We start from the raw sequence: 13,180 nt of genomic DNA on the forward strand, positions 1-13,180 counted from the left end.
GGATGGCTAGGCGAAAGGTCCGGTGCGTGTGCAACCTTGCTAACGAGGCAGTCATTTTAAAGTCAGGCATCTCTAGGGAAGAGCAAATGCACTCAGTAATACCCAGGCCCTTTGTACATCGCCCATCTTTTAAACCAACTTGAAATAATCCGTAGGTGTTACCGAAACATCTTCATCGGTATCCCTACGGCGTGATGTAGAGGGCGTTTTAAAAAAAAAATCCGTAGCCGTTTCTCAGTGAAACCACTGGTCATTTAGTTCACGTGGTTAAAGCGGTCAGCGGAGAGAAGCCACCTGTCATGCGGGTGTGTGGAGAGGCCCTGCTCCCCTCCTCGGCCCAGAAATTAACCAGGGCCTGCAGGTGTGACCTATGCATTTCCACGCCCACCTGCGCATTCTCTACCGCGGTCTTGTCTATTGCAGACTTGGTGGTGGCGGTCAACGGGCTCTGGGTCCTCGTGGAGACGTTCACGCTGAAGGGTAAGCCCGGCTCGGGGCCCGGCCCATCCTGCGGGTACGCCTGGCCCGCCGCCTCTCGAGCTGCTTGCCTCTGTGTCTTCCAGGCGGGAACTTCTTCTCCAAGCACGTGCCCTGGAGTTCCCTCGTCTTTCTGACTAGTAAGTCCGACGTGGCTTTGCTGGCCAGCTCGTCGTAGGCCCTGGATTTCATTTGATTTCGGACCTCGTGGCTCCTCTCTAAAGCAGGGCGGCCTAACGAGAAGGGGGCAGAAATGGAGTTTTATTCCATCCCGCCCCCCCCCCCCCGCCCCTTAACACTCTTTCATTGTTCTTCGCTGTCCCCAAGATCGAGTCCCCATCCCGGGGGCGCTCACGTCGCCCGGCCTCACAGGGCCCCTTCGGCCTCCCGTCCGGCCTGTGCGGCACCTGCGCGCGCCCCTGTCCGCGGCCCTCCCGATCCCGGTGCCCTGCGTCCCTTCCTGCCTCGGGGCCTTTGCGTGGGTCGTTTCCTCTGCCCGGCGCACTCGTCCCCCTGCCGCCCCGCCTCACCCGGTCCCCCCTCCTCCCACGTCTCCACATCCCCGCGCACTCGGCACCCTCACGGCCCGTTCACAGCCATGCCGTCCAGACGCTGCGCTCTGCTGGAGCAGGCGCAGGCCCGTGCGGTTCGCTCTTGCACGCCCAGCACACGCGGCACGGCACAATGCTCTGCTCGGCACAGAAGAGGGGCCAGAAACAGCTGTTAGATGGGCAGACGGCCGGCCGGGGCCGTCCCCAGCGAGGGGGAGGGCGCGCCTCTCTCCTTAGCAAGGCGCCGCGATTGGCCGGCATCTGGGCTCTCCCGGAGCCTGCATCTCCGCAGTGGGCCGTGGGGTGACGTGGCTGTCTGGAGGGTGCGCGGCCTGCAGGGGAGGCTGGAGACCTCGGAAGGGTCTCCGAGAGGAAGCGGAGCCAGACCCAGTGTGGGAGCCGGTGGTGGTGGGGTGGCTGCTGCTAACCGCCTGTCCCCCGTTCACAGTCTACGGGGTGGAGCTGTTCCTGAAGGTCGCCGGCCTGGGCCCCGTTGAATACCTGTCCTCCGGATGGAATCTGTAAGTGGGGAGCACGTTTCTGAGGCACATCCGAGGCTGACGAAAGCCGCCGACCTCCCCCCCGCGCTTGCCACAGCACAGACGCCGCGTCTGCGTTCGCGGAAGGCAGGCGCGAGGCCGGGTCACGGCCCCTGTCCCCTGGTTCTGTTCTGCCTCTGGCTCCGGGACTTCCTGGAGTCGGGCTCTTGTCTTACTCTCCTTCCCCCTCCCTCCCCACCACTCCCTCCTGCACACAGCCTCTGAGGGTCCTCAGCTGGTCCCCACACCGTCCCCGACAACCAACCTCTTTCCCCCAAAACTCACGATGCCCCCGGAGAAGGGGGTCCCACCACCTCCCCTGGGCAACAGCGAGCCGGTGGCTGTGAGAGACCTGAGTGGCCCTTTCCCCTGGTCCACTGAGATTTCAGGAGGTCATGTGCCACCCGTTAACGTTAACTCACCCATGAAATCCGGCTACACTCACGAGGTCTTGGGTCCTGAGGTGAAACGAGTTAATAAACAGAGAAGAGCATGGGCCGGACACCAGCCACGCGCGTGCTGTTCCGGGGGCTCCTGGGGCTCCCGTGGGTCCAGAGAGGCGAGGGAACCCCACCGGGCGACCCGCCCCTCCCCTCCGTGGGTCGGGGCCACCAGTGTCTGCGACTAGAAAGTGCAGGACCTTCGGGGGGCGGGGCGGTCCTGGGCGTTTCTAACCCTGTGGTGGCACCTGGCCGCGTCAGCCTGGGACCCCAGCTGCATCCCAGCCGGGTGGCCGCGGGCCTCTGCCGGGCGCGCTCCCGCCCCTGCCCCCGTCGGTGGGTGGGCCCCCTGGGAGGGAGCACGGGACGGGGCTGGGGACGCACGGGGCCGGCGCGGGCCGCGCGGACTGCTTCCCGTCTCCCTCCCAGGTTTGACTTCTCCGTCACCGCGTTCGCCTTCCTGGGACTCCTGGCTCTGGCCTTCAACATGGAGCCCTTCTATTTCATCGTGGTCCTGCGCCCCCTCCAGCTGCTGAGGTGACACGGGCAGGGGCTGGGGCCGGGGCGGGCGGGAGGAGCCTGGGGACTGGTGTGGGAAGTGACCGGAATGAGCCAGGAGACGCACGAGGCCGGGGTCACAGATCGCAGTGCCCCCTGCAGAAGCCCCCGGGGGCTATCGTCTCCTCGCGTCACCGACCCGTAACTGTGGCCGGGGAGAACTCGGCCTGAGGTGCTGTCGGCTGCGGCCACAGAAACACATGTGCTCTCAGTCATAAACCGGAAGGCGCAGCCTCCGAGGGTCCGGAGGGGCTTCCGAGGGCCCCCTGGGCTTTTCTGGAATGGCCTCTTTCTAAGATAAACGCTCCCATTCCCCCAGGGACCACCGTGGGGCCTCAGTCAAGCGCTGCTCCGTGGGCGGCGTCCCTCGCTGCTTAGGGTCTTGAGCTCCTCAGGAGCCTGGTTGGCCTCTTGAACATCCGGCTGTGGTCACAAGCGCGTCCCGTCCGTCCCGGGAGGAGAGGTGGAGCTGTGGGATGGGGACCGGGAGCCGCGTCTCTCTGTAGCAGAACGTGGTGGCGGTGGTGGCGGTGGCCGGGCCGGGGAATGACAGCCCCACCCCCCACACCGCCACCCTTCCTGCACTGAGAAGCCGTCACGCTCGGGGCCCCGGTGCGCGTGGGCTTCCGTTCCTTCCTCCTCGGCTCCGCCGCCGCGCCGTCCTGAGCAAGGCCTCGCCCGCTCTGAGCCTCCCGGCTGCGTTCGTAAACCGCGGTGAACAGCGGTCGCTCCCTCCTCGCCTGACTAAGAGGCCGAGGAGGCACGGCGTGGCTCAGGGTCCCTTCACGGAGGGGCCTGTCCGGCCTCAGGGTCCTGGCACCACGGCCACCCCTTCCCGAATGCTGGCCGATGGCCCTGGGCCCGACTTCTGCCTGGTGCCGCGGAAGGCCGCGGCCACGCCCCGCGTCTCTCAGCGACCTGGTCTCCTTCCCTTTCTCAGGTTGTTCAAACTGAAGAAGCGTTACCGCAACGTGCTGGACACCATGTTTGAGCTGCTGCCCCGGATGGCCAGGTACTGCCCTGCCTCTCGGCCCCAGGGCCAGGCGTCCGGAGGCTGGTGCCCGCTAGGGGCGGGCAGCTGGGCGGTCGTGGGGGGGAGGAGGAGTCTGAACCCGAGGGCCTGACAGGTCCTCGGGGAGGCCGGAACCTCGACCACCACGGGTCTCCCTGGCACCGCTTTGCTCCACTGACCTGTCTGAAATACTCAGTAGGGAGGGCAGGGAGCTGTCAACCCACTTACCACCTGTGTCTACGTTCACAGGTAAGGGGTCACCTGTGAGTCTACCTTCACAGGTAAGGGGTGAATCTCTGGTCAAGGGGCATCTGTTCAGAGAGTCCTCACTTGAGCCGGTTTTTTTTGCCCCAGACCTGAATCGTGAGGCCCCTTCCCTGCAGGAGGCCCCTTCCCTGCAGGCACGTCCCAGTCGGCGAACCTGGCTAGGGGCATGCCTCTCCATCAGTCAGCTCCGCGGGGCTGAGGAGCCGGGCTGCCGGCGGAGGCGGGCTCCCCCACCTGGCCCCCGGTCACCCTGTCCCTCTGACCCTCCTCCCCAGCCTGGGCCTCACCCTGCTCATCTTCTACTACTCCTTCGCCATCGTGGGCATGGAATTCTTCTGTGGAATCCTCTACCCCAACTGCTGCAAGTGAGTATGCCACAGGGCCCCTGGCCGGGCCCGGACCGGGCAGCCTGCATTTCCAGAGGACCAGAGCCTGGTTGAGGGGGACCCTTGGTCTTGTGGTCCGTGGGGACACACCTGTCCAAGCCACAGCGCCCTCGGAAGCCCCTGGAAACACTTCACTTTGCTTCCAGGGCCCAGTTCAGTGCAGTAGCTAAGTGAAGGGCTCGGAAGAGGAGGGTTGTCTCTGCAGTGAGGACGTCAGAGCAAGTTTTCCTGTCCCCCGAGCAGGGTCCAGGACCCACCCTCCAATAGCTCACTCTTCGAGGGCTGGAGGTCTCTAGAGAACCAAGCGTGGCCTGAGTCCCGTGGCTTTCTTCCCCACCTCTCCAGGGGGTGACTGGGGACCTGGGCAGACCTATCAGCCAGGGGCAGCCATTTAGGATAAGACAGACAGACACCCGCAGGAAGGTGTGGGGGGGGCAGGGATAGAAAGTAGGGAGCGCAACCCCCGATGACTTCTCCCTCCCCTTCTCCTCCCTCTAAGCCACCAGGATGAAATCAGGAGACTCTGCCGTCAGTTCTCGATTCACGGTGTTCTCCTTACAATTTGGTCCGCAGGGACTCAATCCCTGATAAAGAAACACCCTCCAAAGACACTGGTAGCCGTTTCGAGTGTCAGGCTGAGCTCAGGACCAGAAGCCTGTGGCAATGGGTCACAAGTCGCAGGGCGTGTGGATGTTAACAGCTCAGTCACGGAGGATCGGAAGGGAAGTAGCAAGTCAGCTCTCAGAACAGGGGCAACAACACCCTGCTCGAACAGCGGCCAGGTGCTACAGGAAGCCCGAGGAGGGTCCCTCCCCTCCCCAGCCTTGCTGCCCCGCCCCTGACCTCAAGGGCGAATCCCAGACTGGGGGCACCCAGAGGAAGCTCTGCCCCTGCCCCCCTCCCAGCAGCGTCGCCCACCACGGGTAGCTGGGAGGGAGAAGGCCTAGCTGGCAGCAGAGAAACGCGAAGTGAATGCGGATAAAGGGGGGCACACCTGGGGGGTCCCACCAGCGCCCAATAGGTGAGAGGAGCCAGGGCTCCCTCAAGCCAGGGACCTGAGCAGGAGAGCTGGGCAGGAAGCCTCGCCGGGCCAGGACGGTGCTCCTTGATCGGACCTCGGTTTGCTTAATCTTTTTGACCTCTGCTGAGGGGACCAATTGGGTTGTGACTGTCCCCTCTGGCCCTTTGTCGCCCCGGCCAGTACAAGCACAGTGGCGGACGCGTACCGCTGGCTCAATCACACCGTGGGCAACAGGACCGTCGTGGAGGATGGCTACTATTATCTCAACAATTTTGACAACGTCCTGAACAGCTTTGGTGAGTGCAGAAATCGCAGGTGGGACGCGCCCCGGGCCTGCCGCCTTGGTCACCCCAGGTCCCGGAGGTGGCGGAGCCAGGCCGTCTGGGGCCTCCTTCCCCAGATGTTTGCCACACTTCCTCACGTCCTCTCCGGGCCAGAGGGAGCATGTGGTTTGCCCGGCCTTGAGCGGGAGGCCAGGCCAGGCCCACTAGTCACCTTCTCTGATGGTTTTCAGTGACGAGGAGCAGAAGAGCTTCATGCTCGGCCCAGTGCTAGGGAACCCCCCCCCCCTGCTGTCACAGCCCCATAGTTGCACGGTGGGACCCAGCCACAGCGACCTGCCACGGTGCCTTTGCATTGCTTAGATCAGGCCCACACAGCTGTGCCTTTGGGTCCTGTGGAGGAGCTGGGGTCGGGGGCAATGGAGAGATGTGGCCCTGCTTCTCGAGGAGGTGGGGGGCCCTCGTGGCCTCCCAGATCTGCACCCATTAAGGTGCGGGTGCCCTCTCCCCACTGCCGCCCCCTCCCCCTGCCCTGCTCCATCGCAGACTGCTCGGGCAAAGGGCACGAGGACGGGCCAAGACGGCAGCATCCTCTGTGGGGCGGGTGCTCGGGGAGGGCCTTGCCTGATGTTTCTGGAGCCCGCGGCCCGAGCTGTGGGGACGCCATCGTTTAGGCGCACGGTATTCGAGGGGGGTAAAGAAAGGCCCCTTGAACCTGACTTTGACAAAGTGGGTCTGATCACGGCCCTTCTCTCTCTCGCCCTTCCGTTTGGCAGTGACCTTGTTCGAGCTCACAGTTGTCAACAACTGGTACATCATCATGGTGAGGACCTCGGTCAGCCCCTGGGGGCCGTCTCCCCACCGTCCTCCGAGATCAGCTCAGGGTCTCCCCTCGCCCTGCGTGGGGTGCATTGCTCTTCCCACTCCCTGTAGGGAGTGGGGTCCTGGGTCACACGGGGTTGGGGGGGAGACCACGGTGTGGGCTCAGGCGCCTCCCCCTTTGCTAGACCTGGCTCCCGTCCTCACTCCCCACACGCATGTCCCCAGCAACGAGGAGGAGCCAGTTAGCCCCTGGGTCTCTGTCCGCCCCGCGCTGTGTGGGAGACTTTTTCATCAAGAAATAGTGTGGCGAGGGTTGTTGGCTTTTGCGTTCTGTTCCTAAACTCTTCCCGGTGCCACCCCTACCGGGGACGGGACAAAGATCATCTTGTTGATCCCGGGACCATCCCGTTCTGTGCAGTACAGAGGAATTTAGACCCAGGGGACTGAGGTCCCCCTCCCGAGTCTCCCACAACCAAAGGCAGGTGAGGAAGGGTCTGTACAAAGCCGGACAGTGCCGGGGGCCACAGAACAGCCCGAGTAGACAGCAGCCCGGCGCCCTGAACCCCCAGGCGCTCACGGGCTGCTTCCCTCTGTCCCTAGGAAGGCGTCACCTCCCAGACGTCCCACTGGAGCCGCCTCTACTTCATGACCTTTTACATCGTGACCATGGTAGGTCCGGGGCCACAGGAGGCTCTTCGTCCTTCATCGTATCCAAGTCTCCCGCTGCCCCTGCTCCTTGGGCGGCGTCTGGGGGAGAGGGGGCCAGGGCCACGTCTGACCGTCTCTGCTGGCCGTGGGGCCCCGAAGTAGGTCACGTGCCTCGGCCCTCCGTCTCATCCCCTCTGCCTGTGCCCGGCCAGGTGGTGATGACGATCATCGTCGCCTTCATCCTGGAGGCCTTCGTCTTCCGAATGAACTACAACCGCAAGAACCAGGACTCGGAAGGTCTGTGGAGCCGCCGGAGCAGGAGCGTGCGCGGCCCGCTGCCCGGCTGGCTGGCCGTCTGTCCAGCCGTCGGCTTCTTGGCTGTCTGGCAGTGCAGCCATCTGGTTGTCCGACCCTCTGGCAGCCCAGTTATCTGTCTGGCTTATCTTCCCTAGCTCTCCCATTTTCATGAGATGCTGTCTGTCGATCTCATCTTTAAAATAAAAACCGTACATGTCCTCGTTTAAGAAAAGTCACGCAGCAAGAGACAGGCTTATCGTGAACTTACCACCGTCCGTCCCGCCTCTCCCCTGTCCCCCAGAGGCTTCTCACGCTTGGCCGTTTCTCTTTTTATTTATTATCTCCGCGTTTCTGGATGGCATGTCCAGGCCGCGGGCCTGGATGTGAAGGGCACGGGTGTTGTCGACTGCAGAGTCAGTTGATAGCGCTTCCTCCTGCAGCTTGTTGCCGGCTTTAATACTCGCCTCCGGGTGGCCTCGCTCTCTGTGTCCTGGTCCTTCGTGCTTTCCGGACCCCCCATCAAGACTGCCGCCCACCTGCTGTTACTTCCCTCCATGTCTCTGTCGTATGAGGCTGTCTGTCTCTTTTCTTTTTGCTCGGAGACTCCCTCCCGAAACCCGCGGTCCCCTGTAAGCTGCTGGCCTGACCAGCGCTCCTCAGACCCTCAGCAGCAGGTCACGTTCAGGGAGGGGAAGGGACTTGAGCTCCAGGTGGCAGGAGGCAGGGAGTGGGTCCTGCCGATGCGGTTGTGCGCAGAGGAGAAAGCCTGGGACACCCTCGGGGCAGCAGGGAGGGCGGCCAAACCAGAAGAGGCCAGGCTGGGGCTCTGAGCTCAGGCTCCCCAACTCTTGCAGCTGATGGTGGCATCACTGTCGAGAAGGAGGTGTCCAAGGACGAGCTGCTCGCTGTCCTGAAGCTGTACCAGGAGGCGCGGGGGGCCGGCTCGGACACGCCCCGGCTGCTGAAGATCCTCTCCCAGATGGAGAAAAACGAGGTGAGGGGCGACAGGGCCCCGCCCAGCGGAGGGGGCGGGTTGCGGCTGAACAGAGTCTCTCCCCCGACTGTCCATCCCCACCATTTCGGTGACACTTTCGGCGGGCACCATGGCAAAAGCCGGAGGAGGAGGCGAGGCCTGCCGAGGCCGGGCGCCGGGGCGCCGCGGGGCCTGCAGCCTCTGCTCTCCTGTAGCAAAACACCGTGGTGTTTCTGGGACGGAGATCAAGGACCAAAAGTGACCTGAGCCTGAAGATGTACCAGGAGGAGATCCAGGTAGGAGCGGCCCCGGGCCACGCCACCCACGTCCGCGCCTGGGAGGGGTCTTCCCCGCCGCAGAGCAGGGGCTGCGCTCCACCCCCATCTTGAGTAGGGGGGCGGGTCGGTGGGGAGATCCGGGGTCGTAGGTCGGGACCACTACCAGTGGTGTCGGGGGCTCGGGCTTCGGAGGGGTAGTGCGGGGCCGCCCTCCACCCACCCCCCGTCGTAGCGGGCACCGTCCCCGTCTGGTCTTGGGTGCGTGGCCGCCACTCCTGCGTCCTCCAGAACCTCATCTCGAGTTCCCACTCTGAGCCAGAGCTGCAAATGGGAAGTGCAGAGCGGGAGGCGTGCCGGGCAGCGGGGGCGCGGGGCCCGTGGGGGCTGGCGAGGACGCGCCTCGGAGCACGGGGCCTCTTCCCAGGTCCAGCAGACGCCGCGGACAGGAACGAGGCCGGTTGTGGCCCAGCGGGTCTCCTGGGTTTTTCACTGGATTTTTTCTTCTAATTTAAGAGAAGGGAGAAGTCAGTTTTTTTGTTTTTTTGTTTTTTGGGGGTTTTTTTTTGCTAAATCTCCCCATCTTTCCACATCGGCAGCTAAGTAAAATATCTTGCAGACCACCCCATGCGCTGGCCCTCTGCATTCCAGACAGAGCCCCGGCCCACGGGGCCACTGAGGGATGTACCCCGCTTTGACACCGGGGTCCCGGGGCTGGACAGGGGTCTCCCTCGCCAGCCACTGTGACCGTGCTGGTTTTCAGGGCATTCTCACGGCTGGAAACGCTGTTTCCCCGAGACAGTCACGGCCAGGGTCCACGCCCGCAAGGCTGGGGGGCTGCAGTGAGCTGAAGCGACTCCCACGTTCTCCGTGGAAACACAGGGGAGCAGATGCTCCGCGGCTCGCCGAACGTGGTGTGAGAGGGACACGGAGCTAACGTGAGCCTCGGTGTCGTGAAACTGGGGTTCGGTTCCTGGCTCTGTGACCTTGGACGAGTCACTCAGCCTTTTCACATCTGTGCAAAAGGGGAGCAGTCCCTGCCCCACAAAGCGGAGGCGATGACCGCATGCAAGCATGCACTCAGGCGCTGTCCTGTCCTCTGGCCTCTGCCTGTCCATCCGCTCCCGGCCTCAGTTTCCCCCCTGTAAGACGAGGGGGCGCAGAATGAGGCCATCTCAGGATTTTTTAAGCTCGAAAGCTCTGTGGTTCAGACTCTTTCAAAACATACGGTATACGTTTTAATTCCTTCATTACCTGAATACTCCGGCCCCTGGAAATGTCAGATGATACGACAGTACCGGTCCGAGGCAGACGAGCTGTTTAATTTTGCCCAGACTGCTTCCGCGGCCTTGTCGGAGGGCAGCCCAGCAACGTGGGCGTTACGACAGGCCCTCAGCGCATCCAGCGTTAGTTACACAGCCTCCGAGCCCGGGTGTAAATGAGGACACGACTCCTGCTCAGCTCGAGAGGGATAGTGGGGGGAGAGGGCCTCTGTCGTGAGTGACAGGAGATGAGGTTCCCCCGTCGGGCGACGAGTCGTGCCGAGCAACGCTGCGCAGGGCGATCTGCACACCTCTCATGAGTTAGGAGAAGATTCCGCTCTAATTTTTCTCCTTGGGGCCGTTTCTAGAATTCCCAGCGGGTCCGGGGGTGGGGAGGGGTGGTGAGGGGACCTTTCCGTCCTCGTCGGGTGGGGCCGGCAGTCCCCGAAGGCAGAGGCCGGAGGGTCAGAGCAAGCACTGCCCAGCGCGGCGGTGACAGTGGGGCGGGTGGAGGGCAGGGCCGGCTGAGGCCGCGGCCCGCTCGGCCCCATCCCAGCCCCGCCCGTCCGCCCTGTGCTCCAGGAGTGGTATGAAGAGCACGCCCAGAAGCAGGAGGAGCAGCAGCAGCAGCCGCAGCCGCAGCTCAGCGGGGGCAGCAGCGACCCCGCCACCCAGCAGCTCCCAGGCGGCCGCCAGCGCTCCCAGACCGTCACCTAACCCCAGCGCGCACAAAAGCCATCTCTTCTATGCAATAACACAATAGTATTATTTTACTACGATGTATCGAAAGAATGTGTATGTGTGTGTGTATATATATATATGTATCTATATATATATACACATATTCATATATATGCACATATTTATAGAAAAAAAAGAAAAGACGGGCAGACAAGATGGGGGTTTGGTTTGTAACCGCCTTGCCCCGTGGTCCTTAACCCCAGAGTCAGCTGGGTTTGGTGGGGAGTCAGGCCCCCAGGAGCCTATCCCAACATAGAAGGCTCCAGAGGGCCTCTTCGCAAGAAGACCGCTTACGATCGACTCCGCGGGGCCCGTTTTCCGAGCAGGCCCGCCCTCCCCGGGCCGCGGCCGCGGCCACACCGACTTCCTGGCCTTGCTCTCAGACTCCCGTCCCAGCTGATGGCTTCCCCACTAATCCCTGCAGCCACATCCCGGGTGTCTGCGTCTTGCTTTAGGGACAAAACCACTTAGGAAAGAAAGAACCCACGTCCTCGGGGTTCGTATTTCTCTATATATGGTTATGTACCAGAATGTTCCTCTGGGGCCCAGTGGCGAGGACCTCACGGAAAGAGTAATTGAGGGGTGTGATTATACCATGGGGTCAGATCTCGACCGGCACCGGGCGGCGAGAGGCCCCGTGAGCCTTCCCTCCCACACCCCCTCGGATCCGGCTTCAGTCCGTGTTGCTGCGAGTCCTTCCGACATGGCCTCCTCTGGGGTCCAGGCCCGGCGGGAGGAAAGCAAGCGAGAGAGGCCAGCCCATGGCTACCGCCCCAAACCCAGTCCCGAAATGGGCTTTATCCACTCAGTCCCTTTAACTTGAGATTGTCCTGTTTAAGCAGAAAGGCGTTTGGGTTAATGCGGGATTCTGCTACGGACAATCCAGATCCTTCCACGTGTGCATTAGGTTCCGCTGCTGGGAACAGGAGCCAAGGGCACAGACATCCCTGCCCCGCGCCCCCCGCCCCCCGCGAGCCGTCCACAGCATCCCCGCGGCTGCACCTGTTGGTCCCCTGGGCCAGCGGACTTGACTGAGATGAGGTGGGGCAGGAGAGCAGGGCGGGGCCTGGGCCTCTGCAGTTGCCTCCAGCCCAGGGTCTCACCGGTGGGAGAGATTGGTGCAGAAGCAGGTCCAGGTGAACCCTCCCTCAGTTCCCCCAAGTGCCCCTGGTCCCCCGGGGGAGTTCTCTTGGATCAGTGTGGTCAGGGTTGGCAGCCCCGGCGAGCGGCGTGGGCAGTAGCAGGGTCGGAGTAAAGGGATCTTGGGTTCGGTTCTCTGGGCTGCAAACCTCTCACGTTGCAAGAGGCAGAGGCGACCAGCTGCAGGGGTGGGCGAAGGGGGGACAGGGCAGCAACCCCGCACTGGGCAGCCTGGTCCAACCTAGCTCTTCAGCAGCCTGCACTTCCCCCTGTGACTTAGGAAGGCGGGTGGGCAGAGGTTCCCCTCGCCACGTTCTCCCCGCGGGGCAGAGCCCGACCCCAGGGGTGCAGCACCGGCTGCCCCATGCCCTCTCCCTGGCCATCTCCGAGGCCCTGTGGCCAACACCACAGCTCTGCCCCTCACCAGGGGAGGAGTGGTGGGCGTTTTCATTTTCAAAGCACAGCCCTTTGCGGACAAAGGAATCCTTGGGGACCCCTGAGATTCCCATGGGGGTCAGGAGGCTGATGCTGTCCTATTCGTCTCTGGAGGGCCATGAGCCTCCGTAGGCAGCTCGGCACCAAGCCCCAGGCCAGAACCCCTTTCCCTCTCCAGAGAAGGGACTTCACTTGCACTACTGGGTGCCTTTTAGCTTTCATGTACTGAACTGGCATTTTGGAAGCAGGGGTCAAGGGGCAGCTTTTACAGGAAGGTGGGAGTGCTCTGACCTGAGCATATGGGCCTCATGCTCATCCCTTTCTCTGCCCCCAGAGGGCCGCAGGCCTGGGAGGGGCATTGAGGCCTCCCTGGAAAGGCCCTGGTTTTAGCTAGGACCGGACAAATGCCGGGAGCCAACAGTGGCGACTCCAGCAATGGGCCAGTGCCTTTGTCATGGAGGCTAAGGGCAGCTGTCCCCACAGGGTCACCTGTGGCCTCAGCAAGTTGACCCTCAAACTTGCGCACAGGCTTATGGAGCAGGGAACAGGTGTCACCCAGGGCTGCGAGCTCTAAGAGCCCAAGATATCATCCAGCCCAGATGCTCTCTCACCTCCCATGTCATGGCCCAGTGAAACCAAGCTGAGACGTGCCAACTCGCCTTGGGTCAAGCAGTCGGTCAGTGGCCGCTGACGTGATGGCACTGTGCTCTTGCCCTGCTTTTTTAGGGGGTGTGTGTACCACCTGGCCCCTCCTCCTCGCTTCCCTCCCCCAACCCAGCCTTACTCCATGCGACAATCATTTTTTTACGGATAACGGGAGCAACGCTGGAAGGTTTTGTACATTGATTTGTTACCTAGAAAACCCACTGTGTCTCCAGACTTCTGGCATATTAATAAAAGAGCCTCTGCTTTGTAAATGTGGCTGCTGCCTCGTGCTATCTGCCAGGCGCCGTTCTGTGGCTTCCGGTATTATACGGGAGGTGGGGAGGGCCCCGTCCGGCCATTCCTGACCCAACCTCAGCCCCATGCTTAGACGTCCCATGAAGCCCAGAAGT

The 13,180-nt window shown here is 62.7% G+C and overlaps 1 protein-coding gene across 5 annotated transcripts in view; it reads left to right on the forward strand.

The window, feature by feature from the left end:
- TPCN1 (two pore segment channel 1) overlaps nt 1–13,046 on the forward strand; it is a 51,736-nt gene extending 38,690 nt beyond the window's left edge. For 2 of the 5 annotated variants that reach the window (XM_036220524.1, XM_016157488.2), the window contains exons 16-28: nt 424–480; nt 564–617; nt 1,477–1,549; nt 2,437–2,544; nt 3,506–3,577; nt 4,120–4,209; nt 5,432–5,547; nt 6,309–6,355; nt 6,955–7,023; nt 7,215–7,299; nt 8,154–8,293; nt 8,488–8,568; nt 10,392–10,526. In XM_036220524.1, the coding sequence (XP_036076417.1) occupies nt 424–480; nt 564–617; nt 1,477–1,549; nt 2,437–2,544; nt 3,506–3,577; nt 4,120–4,209; nt 5,432–5,547; nt 6,309–6,355; nt 6,955–7,023; nt 7,215–7,299; nt 8,154–8,293; nt 8,488–8,568; nt 10,392–10,526 (1,127 nt within the window). The other 3 variants (XM_016157490.2, XM_036220523.1, XM_016157491.2) reach the window with 3 other exon arrangements.
- Nucleotides 13,047–13,180: the final 134 nt, after the last annotated feature.

This window comes from Rousettus aegyptiacus, unplaced genomic scaffold (assembly GCF_014176215.1).
Source record: "Rousettus aegyptiacus isolate mRouAeg1 unplaced genomic scaffold, mRouAeg1.p scaffold_m13_p_5, whole genome shotgun sequence".
NCBI lineage: Eukaryota > Metazoa > Chordata > Mammalia > Chiroptera > Pteropodidae > Rousettus > Rousettus aegyptiacus.